We start from the raw sequence: 17,291 nt of genomic DNA, 5'->3' as shown, positions 1-17,291 counted from the left end.
ACTGTTTTTTCAATAAAGATAACATTAATCAAAAATACACACTATACATTGTCAATGTGGTAAATGACTATTCTAGGTGGAAACGTCTGGTTTCTCATGAAATATCTCCATAGGTGTATAGAGGCCCATTTCCATCAACTATCACTCCAGTGTTCTGATGGTACATTGTGTTTGCTAATCGCCTTAGAAGACTAATGTCTGATTAGAAAACCCTTGTGCAATTATGTTAGCACAGCTGAAAACAGTTATGCTGGTGATATAAGCTATACAACTGGCCTTCATTTGAGCTTGAAGTTTGTAGAACAAAATGAATACTTCAATTATGAATCATTATTTCTAACCTTGTCAATGTCTTGACTATATTTTCTATTCAATTTTAAATTCATTTGATAAATAAAAGTGAGTTTTCATGGAAGACACAAAATTGTCTGGATGACCCCAAACTTTTGAACGGTAGTGTACATCAGATCCTTAAAGACGACTGAACGAACTTCAGGAGTGACCTGGAGGTGAATTTTAAACAGCTTCCACTGTTCTCAACAGTGCATCAAGGTCTATCTTCAGGTCCTTGTTACAAAACAAGGACCTGAACACCTTAACTCCCACACTCTGAGAAGGGGGTCCTGCTGGTGACGGTGTGTTGAGGGGTCGGTGGGTGGCATCGATATCCACACAGGATTAGAGCTGCTGGAAGAGAAGGAGGGGGGAAATAGAGGGAATGCCCCAGGAACACTAAACTGCCTGACACGTAAGGAATGGACTTTTTGCAGCTCGACTAGATGCCAGAATGAGAGAAGATCTGCAGAATACCATCTTCTCCCCGGCCAAGCGTTCGGCCCGTTGAACAGAGCCGTGCATGCCGAGCACGTGCACATTCTGCCTGTAACACGACGCTCTCGTCTTTCAATGAAGACTTTGAAATGGTCAACAGTATAGGTAACATGAAAGCAAGCCAATTCATTTACACCAGGTGCTTTATTTTTGGACTAATTTAGTCTGAATATTTATATTCAGTTCTTGAAATCATGCAGTAATGTGTATTTGTTAAGTGTTTATTTCCCTTCGATAGTTTGGATACAGACGATTGATCCCGACCCCCAGATAATTAATTCTAATGAATCTAGTGAATCTTATCTCTCGTATAGCACCGACATCCGATGAAAACGTCACGGTCCATGTGGTGAATGAAAATACGATCGAAATACAAATGCCTGCCGCAGCAGAGGGCGTGGCAGAGCAGTAGAGTGAGCAGAGCACCGAGGGTTCAAGTATGGCCCAAAGTTGTGTCTGATATACGTTGGAGTAGTCATTTTATGTGAGAATAGCTGACACAAGATGTTTTCCTGAATTTTGCCTCACAGATAACTTTAAAAAATGTAAAACTGTAATGAGCAGAAATAATTATCATTTATTTTTCTTAATGAGAAGTGAAAGCAACGTTACACAATACAGGTGTAGATATGGCACGATGACGTCCTGAACAACATTTTTGTGTATCATTAGAAATATTTAGATACACATTTGAGAAGGGACAGAAAGCAAACATGATAAAGTAACACAACAAAAAGAAAAAATGTAATATAGATTAGTAACTATCTTCTATATTGTAAAATCTGAAGATAATCTTTGTATTTGGCATTACTGAAGGATAATAGTGAGGGCGGCAGGTGCACAAAATTACAAATGCCCATAAACATCACTGTTTTCCCTGGAATGAAGCATCTCGTACACATTAAATCAAAAACACAAATAAATATCAGAACATGCAAACCAACGATACATCCACTATTACTTTAGAAAAGAAAATGCCGTATGCTTATCCCATTACTTCCCACGTATGGACCAGAGGTGTTCTGACACCATCTTTCACATCCCCACACCAATTCCGATACCTGAACTTACATGTCGTCAGAAAATATTCCTCTGAAAACATATTTCAAACAACTGTAATACGCAAGTTTCAACTCAATGCGACCTCCATCAATGTGAGTTGTTCGCTCTGTTATCTAACCAAACAGGACTGTGCTGCCCACTGATCATTTACAAACCTGACATGTTGTTCACTATGGAGCATCACCAGGGGAAACACAGGGTGCAAGTGAGTGTTTACCCACCGGTGCGTCCTACTCGCTGTCCAGACGGCACTGCAAGACTGCCACAGGTCGACGGCGGCCCAACACATGTTCACGCAATTTTGGTAACAGAACGCTGACCTTCACTTCTAAGTGTGTTCAAGACAAACATGTGATTCCTCAACTCGCTTCACCCAGCGTGATTTAAAATTATGAGCATAAACCCAAGCGATTAATCCAATATTATGCACGAACGCAATTTGGGCTTCGGGAAATGACTTGAATGAACGCGTTCGACGATGAATGTGACGTTTAAAATGCGCGCTCCGCTCACAAAAAAACAATGCATATCAGATAAAGTGCTTCCTTTGCTCACCACCAAAATGTTTTGGCTTCAATTTTGGAGAGTTCTCAACTCTCCGGCCCACGGTCCCACGCACCCTACAGCAGCATGTGGAAAACTGTACGAGCCTAGAGAGTGTATTTTACTCACTATTCCCATGGGCCAATTTAGTGAGGCCTGACAAGGTTCTGAGAAGTTTCAGGTTATGAGAAACCCCTAAATTCCTGCAGTGGAAGAGGCCGTCAATTGCCAGAAAGTGCGTATTTCACGCGTCAATTGCGTATTTCTATCTATTCTCTAAAGTTTGAAAACAATCGATGCCGATGTGAGTCAACGGAAAGGTTCACGACCCCGTGTCCTGTTCTAACCTAAATAAATGCAGCGGAAGTGTCCGTGACCCAGCGGCCGGTGTGTGGTTACCATACCGACCGGGCCTCATGGTTTCCCGGCTGAGAGAGCTGCTCCATTCATGGGCTGGACGGCCAGAAGACCTGCGGTAACTTGAGCATCAATGCTCCTTCGCTCCTCCTCTCCCGGCTCGGGGTTCATCCGAGGCTATTTCCCTGCTACCAAGAGTCATGTGGAAAAGAGAGGGAGCTGAGTGATGGGAAGAAGCAGGGAAAGATTATTTTCAAAACGTAAACGTACGTACACGCGCACGCACGTCATGATCATGAAAACCTAAAAGAAAGATGCATCAAGTCAGCTTGGCTGCTGCGCGATTAGGGTTCATTGTTTGCCATTGTTCTGGCTTTATAGGATTAAATTCACCCAAGCTCAAAAGCTTGCACTGTTCATGGTTCACTGTAAACAAGCCTCAGACGAGTCTTCTATTAACGCAAAACTAATGGAAAAAACGGAGCGAAAACATCATAAAGCTGCTGATTATGAGGCAGAAAAGCATTCTGGAAACCCAATGAGCAGTGAAACGACAGAAGGTATGCACACAGCAGCTTTGAAAACATCATTTCCATCAGAATGTGTGTGTCATCTATTTGTTTGGTCACCCAATCAACATGTTTCACACGTTTTCTCCTCATATCTCAAATATGATCAGAAAAACACCATTATAAAAAAAGATGTAGTTTTTAAATCAATGTGCAAATCGTGCAGTCAGTTGGTAATTATGGCAGTGTTTTTTTCTTCAAATTAGATTTGCATAACAATTTCCTAAACTGCAGTCTTACCCTCAAGCCCCACATACATATGCCACTCAAAAGATACACGTTTTGTGAATGTGGCACTCCTTATGTACAAAAAGACTCATATGAATATATTATTATTACGTATAGATTTGTTCAGTGTGGTGGACGGCAATCCTCTCTGCATTCCAGGCTGAATAAATTCACCTTTTCTTTTAATCTAAAAATGGCTCAAGTCAAAGTAAGCGTAGCCCTGACGTCACGTTTATCCAAAACCAGAGAGCCTCCGGACTCAAAGATCTGAGGCGCCGCAGCAACCTGTGACTTTGGGCTCAACGAGAATCTCATCCCCATCTCGGATGCTGTAGGAATGGAGGGCCCGTCTGCTGCTCTTCAACTCCTCCGGTCCCACGACCGAAGACATCTCCCGGCTGATGAAGAAGAGCCTGATCCTGCTGGCGGGCAGCTGCAGCAGAGCTCGGATGCGTTTCCTTAGGTCGCCCACCGTCTGCGCCAGACGGAGGCTGACGGCCTCCACCCGGTCGCCACAGCGAACGTCCACCAAGGTGCTGCGGGGGCGCAGGTCCACCACCGCCAGGGGGGCCAACTGACCGTACTTGGATACAAGGGTGTGGTACCTGGGAGGAAGCATGTCAGATCACTGAAGGGTTGTAAAGACGACTGAATAGAAACAGAAAAAAAACACACAGTACAGTAATAATGGGATCGTGTTAGTCTTTAAAGACGTATTAAGGTCAAAAGTTGCTCATTTGATTAAAATGTTGCAAAAGTTCTAAAAGGAATACATTTAAAAATGTTCTTTCTCTCCATGAGTCAGCACACGGCTCAGGTATGTCAGCAACTAGCCTAGCTTAGCATCAGGATGGAAGCAGGGGTGGAAACACCTATCCTGGCTTTCAGCGAAGTCCAAAATGTAAAATATGAAATCTGCCACCACTGCTAAAGCAAAGTAATTGACACGCTGAGCGGATGTTTTCAGGTCAGGGCTCAAGATTATCTTCTTCCACATGTAGCCTGTGTTGTTTTTAAAATCAGCCGCTATGGTAACGCGGAGGAGGGCGAGATGCAACAAGCGCCCCCGTCTGGACTCAAGCCAGCGACGTCGCAATTATGCGCCCTCTTATTATTTGTGGCAGCTCCTCCAACTCAGCCCAGAATTATTTTGTGCTGTATTTCAAATTTCTCCTTGAATTTCTGGCATTTCCACTGAGGCTGTTTTTTCAGAGGATTAAAAAATGGGCATACAAACCGGTAAGTCGACACGTACCTGTGTGTGTGTGTGTGTGTGTTCAGAGGCAGATAAACACTGAGTTCTCTGCTTCTTGCTTGCCGTGAGAAAGCTCTCAGCCACCTCAGGGGAATGCGTTTTGAGATAAGGAACCCAGGAACGTTTAAATAAAATCCAGGAGAAAAGCCCCTGTGCTTTCAAAGCTACTGTAACAGCTGGGCCAATCAAAGCAATTTCCCTCTCCTCCCCAAAACTCCCCGACAAAGCCGAACCCCCTGGCCTGGGGTTTCTGGCCAAAACTTGTGGGCCACCCTGGGAATTCTCCTCTAAGCCCACAGTGCACAAAGTGCCATTCTAAGAGAAGCCATTTAGCTGAAAAGGATTCATTTAAAAAAAAGAAAAAAAAGAAGGTGGTTAGCGAGGTATAATGGAACAAATAACGCTGCAGTTAGTCAGCATTCCAGTTGTCTTTTCAAGCATTCTTCAATAATGAGGATTAAAGAACAGCCCGTGGAGCCGATACAGACACTGTCTATGGCACGGATCTCTTTTGGTGTTTCATCCTCCCTCATTCTCTCGTTTCTGCATCCCTCTGGTTCAAAGACAACCTGCTTTAAAAGTTGAAATGTCCGTTGCACCTCTTCCATCCCGTGCCGGCCCTCAATATCCACTGTTTCAGGTCCGGCGTCTCTTTCAGTCCGTCTCTACACATTCTACTGGATACTCTGAGTCAGATTTCTTCTTTAACCCGGTCCTCTCTTTCACGTGCTACTAATCTCGCGGTCCAGCGAACACTTTTAGTTCTTTAGATTTTGGTTTCCCCACAACCCCTTTACCCAGATTATTCACAATTCTCTGCACATCCTTGAAAGATTATTGAGGTGTTTCAATCTCCACCGGTGTGATTTATGGTTTATAGTTACTCTCAGCCAGGCTTGTTGTCGGATTAGTTCACATGAGAGGCTGTGACCCACCATGCAGTGTTCTGATCTCTCCGGGTAGCGAGGCCAGAGCCCTATCCGAACGGGAAGGGGATTTCGGCGTGTTCACTGCTTACCGAGTGTGTCCGACACCCCCGGAGCGCCCACATGCCGTCATGGCGATCCCTAACCACGGATGCACACCGAGAACCTGGCTCCCAACCAGGACCACGGATGCGTAGCATTCACAAACAGGAAGTGGTGATTGGATCTATGCAGGATGTGACACTACGTGAGACATGGTTTTAAATATGTGCAGCATCTCAGATCTTCAAGTAAAAAAAAGAAGAAAGAAAAAAAGGACTTTTCTTTGTGATAACAAGTGATTCATGGCGAGCAGATCCACTCCGGCTCCGGTGACATCAGGAACTAATTAATCTCTCAACTTAAGGTTTGAGGTTGACAGAGTAGGTGTATACATGAAGAAGAAGAAAAAGAAAATCAACCTGCTTGCTACCTTGTGTATCACTTTTCCAATCAGAGAATTCCCTGCACAAAGGACTCATTGAGCAGGGAGAGACTGGTGGCATTGTCTCCCAAAGGTTAGTTTCCCCCAGTCAGAGACCGCACCTTCCTTCACAAATCCCTCTCCAACATTCTGCCGAGGTTAAGTGGAATGCAGTCGGTGAGGAGCACTGACCGCTGTCAGCCCCTTGAAGACGGCTATCCAAATATTATATCACACACTGTACAGGTATTGAGGACAAGGGCTGGGTTGTTGCTATTGTTACGACTTCACAGGTGTTCACTTTGTGCCACATATTCAGGCTCCTGATTAATATGAGCTATGAAGAATATCATTGTGTTGAATATCTGGGAGGTACAAATGCACACAACGCTCCGCCTCACAGGGTCAATACATGCACGCGGATTGTTCAACATCAAGGAGTACAGGATGTTAATAATTAAACTTTCCATCTCCAGACTCACCTTTTTAAAAATCATACTTTTAAGTAATCTGTATCCTTTTATTGACTGTAGCTGCACTATTTTAAATTGCATTCCCATTATTTATTGTATTTTAATGCTCGGTTTGCCATCTTTGCCCTGGTGTATATTTGGAGGGCTTTTCTCCCATCAACCGTGTGACCATCTATCTTTTCTGGTTTCTCTTCTCGTCTACCTTGTCTCTTGGACCCCCCCATCGGCTGCTTAAAAAAAGACGTTTTTTTTTTAATTGCAGCTCTTCTTAATATTATATATGTGTGTCTCTCACTAACACCACCGTACACTCCTCAAGTGGTGGCTATTGTTAACCTCCTGAAGAAGAAGCTGATCCAAAGGTGTTGGGCTAAACTAACCGATCTCTCCCTCTCTCCTCTCCAAGAGATCCTTGAGAAAGTAGGAAATCAGTTGTGTTTTCGACTTCACATCATATAAGTTTTTTTGAGAAATTTCAAATTTTAGAAAAACACAACAGCGAGCGGCAGCACTGGTGAAAAAACAAATGACCTCTTAATGGCAGCAGATAAAGGACTCCTCTCTGTCCTGGTCTTGTTAGCCTTACCTGCTGCATTCATTCCATACACATGACCATCATTACAGAGACTGGAGACTGCAGTCGATCATTTTTTCAGCAATAAATAATTTTGGTTTTAAATCCTATTTATTCGATCTCAGTTTGTTTTTGTAAACGATGATGGCGCCGATAACCACCAACAATCACGGAGTTCCACAAGGTTCTGTGTTGACCAATTTTATTTACCTTATACATATGCTCTTTGGGCAATATTATCAGGAAACATACTCAACTATATATCGATAAAAACCAAAGGAGAGCAACAAACTCGGTAAATTCAAGCATGTCTTAAAGACATAAAACATGAATCTTTATTCATCTTTCGGGACTTGTCCTCTTTAACCCCCGTAAAGCAATTCTTTCATCTACGAATATTTCAAAATCAGCATCTTGTCTCAAAAAAATGAGAAAAAAAAAATTGGTTCGTTACGTATTTTGAGAGACTGGATGCAACTCCCCTTTAGCAGAGGCTGCTCTATAAATCTCTTAGGTCCCTCCAGTTGATCCAAAAAAAACTAAATCACTCTATCTCATCAGATCACACTGCACCACTGGCTCTGCACTGGCAGTAAAATCCTTCAAAATCACTTCAATTCTTCTTTTACAAAGCCTTTGACAAAGTTTCTCCATCATATCTTCCAGCATGTTAAGGAGCTTGTCACCCCACTATAACTCGCTCACTAAATAGGACTACTACTTGCTAGAGTCCTAGTTCCTAGAAGTAGAATGAGAGGGAGCCTTTAGTTTAGTTCTCTCCTTTTTTATGGAAAACCTTTCCAATTTCTCAGGAGACACACACACAGTCACCTCGTTTTAAGTTACTTAAGACCTTCCTCTTGAGAGTTATTTATAGTGAGGGCTGAATCAGGTTCACCTGGTCTGATATGCTGCTATAGCTATAGCTGCCGCCGGGGGGTTTAGGATGCACTGAGTACCTATCTCCTCTTTTTTTCTCCTTAAGGATAATCACCGTTACTCCCTCTCCCCCGTTTGACTTTGACTTCTCCCTCATGGGGTCGACCCTATGAAGACGGCACATAAATCTATCATGTCTGGGGGCGGAAATTCTGCTCATGACTTCGCCACTGTGGATCGTGGAGGTCCATCGTGGAATATGCCTGTTTTCCCTCCTCCGGTGTTTTTGGGCAGGGGAGGTCTATGTGTACAGATTGTAAAGCAGCACGAGACAACAAATGTAATTTTGTGAATTGGGCTATACAAATAAAAAGCTGTTCTTCTGATGTAAACTGGATTGAATGGAAGGTGCCATACAAGTAGTTTATTATTATTATTAATATGTTTAAAACCATCCATGGCATGCTTGGAAGGCTGTGACTAAGTTACAATGTAAAGTGTGCTTACTTTGATATTGATTGGCCATTCTGAACCAAAATCAAATATCAAATGATACAAATGAATAATTGGGGCATCACTGACCTGTTGCTTATCTTTGTATCATGCTATGTTAGTCCCACCTGGGTTATAAAGGCCTGTGTTTGTCATTATTTCAGCAAAAAATCGTCAAAAAAGAAAATAAATGAATACGTTGTTTAAAAAAAAAAATGTTTGGCATTTTATTCTGTCCTTGCATCATGAAATTATTTGATATTACCATAAAGTATTTTACATCCCAAAGCTCATCCCCACCGTAATACTGCATTGAAGCGTGCGTTACAAACTGGTGATTGAGATGGAAGAAGTAACATTCAAGAGTGTGGCACTCTTGAAAAACACATCAGCAATCACTAACATTGCCTTCTTTTAACATGAAGTGTCGGCATACTGCACGTCTGAGTACCTCTCAGGACGTTCCTGTTGCGGGGAGTCCTGGTAGTAACGGATGAAAAGCCTCTCAGCATCCTCTCGCTCTCCATCTGACACTGAACTCCCATTCAGCAGCACGACAGATGGCAGCCTGCAGGCAGCGACATTTGTAAGTATGAGGATTAGGCAGCAAATTAGAAAACATGCAGTCCTGCGTATATTGCGTAACATGGGTTTAACGTGTGTCTGTGTGTGTGTGTGTGTGTGTGTGCGCCAGACTCACTGTGCTAAAAGGAAGCTACGTCTTTCGTGGGTGGTGTAAGGCTGCAATAATGGAATCCCCTTTGCTTTGATCTCTTCCAGTTTAGGGAAGAAATTCAGCCTCTCTATGTCCTCCCATGTACGAAGCCCTGCATGACGCAACATCGCAGAGTTTTAGTGCCACGGTAAATACTTAGCTCCCAGCATGCACTGAATACTGGCGAGATGAAAATGTTCGCAGCCTTCGCCGTGCCCCTCGGACCTGAGTTGTTGAGGTTGATGCTGCGCAGGTTGGGAAAGAGCTGCTGCAGTGCATCATGGGTGTCGCCCACAGAGCCCACACTGTTATTGGCCAGAACCAGTGTTGTCAGATTCGGGTACATCTTTCCGAACTTCCGCACTTCGGCCCATTCCTGCAGCTGGTTGTCTGTAACCTGCAGCAGGCGCAGAGACGGGCAGGAGGTCTGGGATTCGGAGATGGTGCTGTAGCCGTTCAGACACAGGAAAAGCTCCTCCAGCCTGCAGGGGGGGGGGGTGGGGGGGGATAGGTTCAGGTTGACAACAATGTTTTCTGGCAAAGTCTGCACCTTTTAAAATTGGTCATTTTGAGTTTCTGATCAATCTCTTGCGCTTACATCCTCACGTAAAGGATTTGTGTTCACATCTGCTTCGGCTGCTGTTATTCTAGACCAGGGACGTCAAACTCATTTCCACCGTGGGCATCATGGCTGCCCTCAAAGGGCCGCTGTAACTACAACACTGTCTAAACTACCCCCAGACATATTGTTAAATAACTCTCTCTGCATTTGATTCATGTTTATTCGAGTGTAGAAATTTGGTACGTGAGAAGATTTCTCTAATATTATAACATAAATCCATTTCATTTGAAACCTTCAAAATAAAAGCACAGGATATTTTTCGTAAATGCCTTAAAGTAACATTATGCAACAATTGTACCTTAAAATAACAGCTTGAAAAAAAATTGTGCCGCTACAATGACTTTTAATATGGCGATTTGCGCCTCCGCTATTGCCATCGGGGGTCTGTGGGGAAATAACTCCGCTATGTAGTATTCTGGAGCCGCCCGACCTGCTTTCTGGCAGTGATTACGCAATGTCATATAGTGCCACTCCACGCTCGTAGCTACAGTATAAGGGCGAAGCAAGCGAAGTCTCTTGTAATGAATTACACGTTCCAATGTAAATTATGAATATGTAGCTTTTTGGTGTTGTCAACAATATTGTATTCGATCACACGTACTCCACATTCAAACATTTAGAAAACAACATATATAGGCTGAAAACGCGATCGGTATTTCATCTAAACTAACTGTTGTCATTCCTTTGGTTATGTTAGCATTCATCTCCGATATCACAATGAATAAAACTATGCAGTCATATTTATGTAAAATCTTTGAATATTCTTACCTTATCGGTTGACATCATTTCTTGGTTTCTGACTTCGTCTGGTCATCAATACAAGTGTATGCGAGGCTGCATCTATCGTAACTGGGTATTTACGACACTGAAGTAAACGTTAAATACCTCCAAAACTGAAGGGGGCGCTAAAAGGGAAAAACTCCATTATGGGGCTTTAAGACAAGGTGATCATACTGTATGTCTTTCAAGTCGTCAGGGGTCACATAAAATGACGTGAAGGGCCGTTCTAGACCAAAAACTGACAGTGTGTTGGTCCAGACCCGTGCCCATTTGTTCCTGCTGAAAATGCAAAAAAAAGTTTCCAAATTTGGAGTTTCAGAAGCAACTTAATCTGAGCTCTGCAGGTTTCTACAAAGAGCACTTAAAGTTCCTATGGGGAACTTTCTTTTTGTGCTAAGTTTTTGTGGTCCCGACGGACAAAAGCAAAGTGCACCAGAGGCCCGAAGACAGCCTCTCATTCCTCCCGCAGTCCGACAGGTCTTCCCTGTGCAGTCACGGTTCTGGTTCCCCCCCGTGCCTCCCTTCCCTCTGGTGGGCCCAGTCATACAGCCTGGGTCCCCAGCAGCGTGGTGTCGGCTCCTTTACAGCAACCGGCGGTGCAGTGAGGCAAACTCTGCCCCCGGGCGGAGGAGAAGGCGGGTAACTTTCAGCTGTACGACTGTTTTTCTGTCTTTGACGTGATCCCCGTGGTAGAACAGATGCAATCAAACAAACAAGGACAAACATATGTTGTACATTGTGGTCTCAATACGTCAGAGCGCAGTCAGTCATCCTATTAACAACCACAGGCAACATTTACACGCTTCATCACTTACTCTGGTGTATGTTTGGTGAGCGTGTGCACGCTGTCCCAGCTGATGTGTGTGTTGATGAGGAAAAGCTGTCGGACCCGGAGGAACACCTCCGCCAGGCTGGGCTCCAGCTCTATGCCGCTCAGAGGGTTCATGCTCAGATTGAGGATGTCCAGGTGGGGGATGTTGGAAACAATGTCGCAGATCTGGGAACAAAAAAGCATTAATAGAAAAACAACAACAACTAGAACTGGCACTCGGTAGAGTGCATACCTTCGCCACAGCCACATTTTGGCATTAGTTGCATGCCAATTGGATAAAAATTGACCGCGCTATGGTAAAAAGAAGATGTTGACCTTTTCATGACCTTGACCTTTGACCCCAAAATCTGATCAAATGGTCCCCGGATAATAACCAATCATCCCACCAAATTTCATGCGATTCGGTTTAATACTTTTTGAGTTATGCGAATAACACGCACGCATACAAATAAATACACAGCGATCAAAACATAACCTTCCGCATTTTCAATGCAACAACAACAACAACAACACCCTGAGAGCAAACTTCTGCATATGAGAAATATCACTGGAAATAAAACTGTCTGTGGGAAATGTTCATCACGTTATTGTCAAAATTCTGGGCTATGACACACACAAGTCCTGTATGTTTCTCTGCTTTGGTAATATGACAACAGATACTGTGTCAGGTGAAGACAGGTATCTGCTGAGAATTCTGCTCGCAGCTTGTAAAAAGGCTATTACGAAGAGATGGCACGCGATAGAACCACCATCGCAAGATAGATGGTTGAAAATCGTGACGGACATATACGATATGGAAGTGTGAACTCACAGAATAAGAGCTCAAGAGGAGCAATGGACGATGTTTACATGTCGATGATAACACAAGATAAGAATACTTGAATGTTTCTCAGGATGTGTCAACATATTTAGCTTTTAAGAGGACAGAGCAAACCAGACCCCTTTTTATTGATTTATTTTTCTTGCTGTTGTTATTATTTGTTTTTCATTTCTGTATATATGTGTTCTATCTGTGGTGAAAAGACAAAAAAAAGTGTTAAAAGAAAAACTGTCCAGGATTTCAAAGTCCTTGGAGGGCACCCACCTCCGTCCAGTCGTTAAGTTGATTGTGGGACAGGTCCAGCTCGACCACATGGGCACAGAAAGCTGCAATGTCAGATCTGTCTCCAGCTTTACGGATCCCATAGTCACTCAGAACCAGGATGCTCGGCAAGAACAGGCGGGCTGCAAACAAACTTAGTTAGTTAACCCTCCTGTTATGTTAGTTTCCGTGATGATTTTCCACTTTTGGGTTAATGTTGAATCACCCAAAAGTGGTCAGAAACCAAAACAATCTTAAAAACTATAGTTTGTACCTCATCACCAACACCATTACTAACAATTCAATCTGTTTTCAGTGGAATTGAGTTATTCACCCCTTCACAGATCAGAGTTCAATCAGGAGAACTCATTCGTTTTAATGAAAATTACATGTTCAAACAATTTTTCAGGTATATTGAAAACATCTAGATTTAAATAGCATTAGTCTACCATAACATGTATTTTCTCCTAAATGTTATTTTCATTTTGTATCTTTTTTTTTTTTCATAGGGTGATGTAGATAAATAGAGATGAGACACTTGTAATGTTCAGGGTCATATTGACTGCTCACTCAAAATCAAGCCAAATGAGTCATAAAGGATTTGTATTGAGATTAAACTTTAGTTATGCTTATTTATAGTGTCACAACGCTCACAGATAGTAAGAAGTACAGAGTTACAAAGAATAGCAACATTTCAATATGAAGGACAAGATTATGAGAACAAATATGTACATGGTGTGTGAAGAGAAGAGGAAAAGTAACTCTCCCCCCAATAGCTTCAGTTTGTTGGGGTAACAAACCATCTGAGAGGCTGGCAAATAAGAGATTAAAAAGACAGAAGATAAAGGATTTGTATTGAGATTAAACTTTAGTGATGCTTCAGGAGCTTTTAGATGTGAACATGTAAAAAGGCTTCTAATGATCATACCCATGGCCTACATCACAGCAGCATTCATCCCTCACCTTTCACGGGGGATCCTGGCGGGCTGGACATAACCACGACTCCTTGGCCGTAGGGGAAATTACCCGGGCAGTATTTCTCGCTGAGGACTTGGATGAAGGTGCGCACCTCCTCCTCATCAGAGGACGAATCCATGGTCCCAGCCCTGAGGAGGGATGCGAGGGAAAGACAGAGAAAAGAAGAGAGTGCAAACAACACAGTTAACTTCATCAGGCTTTCTATTTCACCACCTTCATGGCGACCTGGACGGCTTTTTACCAAAATCATATGAGACAATATTTACGATTATACAGATAATAGAAAGTCACCACGTTCAACTTAATGTTTATTTTGATCCCGATCGGCCATAAAAGTCCGACGTCTGGGTTACAGCTAGAATGGATCCCAGTTTGTATGTGTCAGCATTCATGTGTTGAAATCCAGCACACAGCAGTCGTATCACTGCACTTGTAGGACGGATGTTATCTGCAGCGTGTGCTTTTCTTGACATTCAGGCTCTAGTAATTAAGTCATGAATCATGTTCACGGTTGAAGCTATTTAAAAAAACAAACATCTTGAAGTTGCAACAGGGGAACTTTCCTCTCGTTTTGATTTTAGCAGACAAAAGCAGCAGTGTTTCCTCGCACCAGATTCTCTTTAGAGAACCTCATTCAAACTAAATGTGTCCCATCTATTAGTGTGAAGGTTTACTCATAAAATCAACGTAAGAGCCTTGATGTTTTAGTCACAGCTACAGTTCTTCTATGTACTGGCTTGTATTAACAGACTTTGTTGTATTTGTACTCTGTAAAAAGTCACAGCTATTGTTTCATAGTTAAATATGTGGTGTTTTCTCTCCGAGGACACACAAGGAGTCTTCTATGATGTAAACTTGGGACACACTGATGCGGACCCGAAATGCACTTCTTGTGAAAGGGTTGAGTTCTTTTTCTGAACAATCCTCAATTGCACTAGTATTTTCAAATTTAAAATAAACCATTCACAAAACTAGTGGGTTTTGATGTTTTTTTATGGTTTTGGGTTGGGGGAAAATACATTTGAACGTGCTGCCCCAAAATGTTTTATACATGGACGACGTTAAAATAATTTGCTCAGGAAAAAATAAGTAATTTATTACGCAAGACTTTTATTAATTAGTAACAGTAGGAACATATTTTCTTCTTGAAAATAGTAATAATAATAATAATAGTATTCATCTTATAACATTTGCTAAGCCGTGAACATTCACGAATGTCAATGTTTATTCACAAAGCCCTTGAATAAAGAATAAAAAACTGACGGAGTAGAAGAGAAGAAGGAGCAGCGGTGGTGGTTAAAGCCGGTGTAACAAGGTGTCACCTCGTATCTGTGACCACAGGTCCAAACATTCAGGCTGAACTTCATACAGGGCGTTTATCTGAAACTAAGATGCAGCTGCCTCCCTCAGAGCGCTTTTAAAATCAATGTAAAGACAGCTAAACAAATTAATTAATTGCAGATTAATTCAGGGGAAAAAAAATCACAAAGCAATAACAATGAATCGCCTATTTACAATCGATAGGTATTCACTTGGTCAACCAGATTTTGGACCATCTCACTTGGTCTTGTTGGCAGATATTTTTTCCGAGTATGTGTTGGATAAAAAAATAAATAATAATAATAAAGTTAAGTCAGTTTGAAAATGGATCTCATTGATAATGTTTAAAGCAAAATGGCCTCAAAGTAACTTTTCAAATGTGTCGATTTAGTGCTTTTCTCCATTTCACATCATCAGCGTGGCGTGAGCATCTTTGTTAGCTGGATAACACAAATAAAGACCATTGTGACAATTTATAAACTGCATTAATCAAACAATTACTGATCAAGTTGCGACAACAAACAATCAAAGACAACCCCATCTGTGTGTTTGAAAGACTGCTGTATGTATTGGAATGTAAAATGTGTTATTGTTGGTATATTTCTCCATGAATTTAATCATGCACATATAGAGAGCTTGTATATTTATGGAAGGAAAACGACGCAGGCAGACAGCCTCAAGATTAATGAAACTTTCATTATGAGGCTGACAAAAGAAAGGTAACTTTACACTGTTATGAACAAATACCACAGGTTGAGATGCTCTATTATAACAAGAAAAGCCATCTATTTATAAGCTCTCCACATCATTTCACATTTCTCACCGTGACGCAATTCCTTGGTATCTTACAGAGAAAATATTGTTTCTCAATTCTTCAAGTCGGGGCTTCCAAGTAATTTCCTCGTGATAAGAGTTCAACTTGTTTAACTACTCGCTGCTGCCCTCCGCGGTGTGACACATACATAGCTTTACATCGAGAGACAAATAGCGTGTTATTGAGAAATCCATCTTGAATTAAACACTGATTAATGTACATTTTATATTGAATAATAAGCAAGCGAGGACAGTTTCACCAACAGGTTTTATGAGTCTTATTTTGGGGGGTGGGGACCGAGGCCTGGTTGCACAATACCGCTGGTGCACAAAATAACGAATTCAACGTGGACGTGTTGCAAAAGTAGCGGAGGTGACGTCACGTGCATCCGTTTCACAGCCGAACAAGCTCGCGACGGTCCGTTAGAGGAGACCTCGAAAAGGTGCGCGGTGCGGAGGTATCTTTCAGTCGCCGTCATCACGGCTCACAAAGTCAGCAACACGTGTAACTATTCACGTTGTATTTCGCAACTGACACTTTGTGTTACGCGAGACTGTTGCACTCACCCGTGCCCACGGAACCCCGTCGGTGCTGGTTTGTTTTAGTTGTTCTTCGGTTAGTTGACAATTTAAGATACGCCCACTTTTCAGGAAGTGACATGTTTAAGTGTCTTGTTTGTTCCCGTCTGTAGACACGTAAAAAAAAAACTATGCACAGGTTATATTGAAAGCTTTACAGCGAGGATAATAATAATGAAGAGAGCTGTGGTTTAAAATATAATTTAAGAAGATTAAGATATAATTAAGTGTAAATCTAAAACGTTCGTTTCACCTCACAATGCATTATTAGTAAATACACATTGCAGGGATTTATTTCGGACATTTCAACAAATAACTAAATAAAAAGAATAACGAATATAATGGATTTTTACCATCCACAGTAAGTAACTAAATAAAACAATATATGTATTTCTGAAATTATATTTTCATCATAAATGAATGGATTACAAAAAGAACTTCAACTGTCACAACAATTCAGTAAAAACCCAAATATATAATATATTTTCACAGCTGCAATGACTGGAAATGCCTCACACTACTATTAAGCATATTACTAAATCTCTCTCTCTCTCTCTCTCTCTCTCTCTCTCTCTCTCTCTCTCTCTCTCTCTCTCTCTCTCTCTCTCTCTCTCTCTCTCTCTCTCTCTCTCTCTCTCTCTCTCTCTCTTCATATAGCAGTGTGTTGGGTCCTTTATGTCTAAAACAACTTGAGACTGCTTGGGAAAAGTCTATCCTGCAATTTGTTTGAAACATTAACAAGTAATGTAGGGCAAGGACAGCATGAAGTTCATCTTTTTGATAGTGTAATTTCAATTAAATAACTGCTTAGAGTTTGGAGTTTTGTTAAAATAATTTCACCAACGATATAAATGGTTCATGACATTTACATAAAAGTGCCTGCATTGTGCATGATGTATGAAAGAGACCTCTTCAGAAG

At 41.9% G+C, this 17,291-nt stretch overlaps 1 protein-coding gene across 2 annotated transcripts; it reads right to left on the bottom strand.

Annotated features, from left to right (window-relative positions):
- Positions 1 to 1,388: 1,388 nt before the first annotated feature.
- Positions 1,389 to 16,419, bottom strand: tbcelb (tubulin folding cofactor E-like b). Of its 2 annotated transcripts, XM_056440548.1 has the most exons (8): positions 16,361 to 16,419; positions 13,646 to 13,788; positions 12,686 to 12,825; positions 11,585 to 11,766; positions 9,593 to 9,849; positions 9,353 to 9,479; positions 9,104 to 9,220; positions 1,389 to 4,195 (listed from the first exon to the last, which is right to left on the bottom strand). In XM_056440548.1, the coding sequence occupies exons 2-8, from the start codon at positions 13,776 to 13,778 to the stop codon at positions 3,850 to 3,852; spliced, it is 1,302 nt and encodes a 433-aa protein (XP_056296523.1). In that variant the 5' UTR covers positions 13,779 to 13,788; positions 16,361 to 16,419; the 3' UTR covers positions 1,389 to 3,849. The 2 variants fall into 2 exon arrangements, with proteins under 2 accessions (XP_056296523.1, XP_056296513.1); XM_056440538.1 differs by lacking the exon at positions 16,361 to 16,419 and having other exon boundaries at positions 13,646 to 14,717.
- Positions 16,420 to 17,291: the final 872 nt, after the last annotated feature.

Source organism: Pseudoliparis swirei, chromosome 3 (genome assembly GCF_029220125.1).
Source record: "Pseudoliparis swirei isolate HS2019 ecotype Mariana Trench chromosome 3, NWPU_hadal_v1, whole genome shotgun sequence".
Lineage (NCBI taxonomy): Eukaryota > Metazoa > Chordata > Actinopteri > Perciformes > Liparidae > Pseudoliparis > Pseudoliparis swirei.
Note: the sequence above shows the minus strand (reverse complement) of the source record. Positions and strands in the feature narration are given on the sequence as shown.

Bases quoted from the DNA above. Each gene is read 5' to 3' on its own strand.
- tbcelb (XM_056440538.1), bottom strand. From the start codon at position 13,910: ATGATTTTGGTAAAAAGCCGTCCAGGTCGCCATGAAGGTGGTGAAATA. The intron at 11,767-12,685 runs GTGGGTGCCCTC...TTTTGTTCCCAG, and splicing joins AACTTAACGACTGGACGGAG to ATCTGCGACATTGTTTCCAA. The intron at 9,221-9,352 runs GTGAGTCTGGCG...CGCTGCCTGCAG, and splicing joins CGTAGCTTCCTTTTAGCACA to GCTGCCATCTGTCGTGCTGC.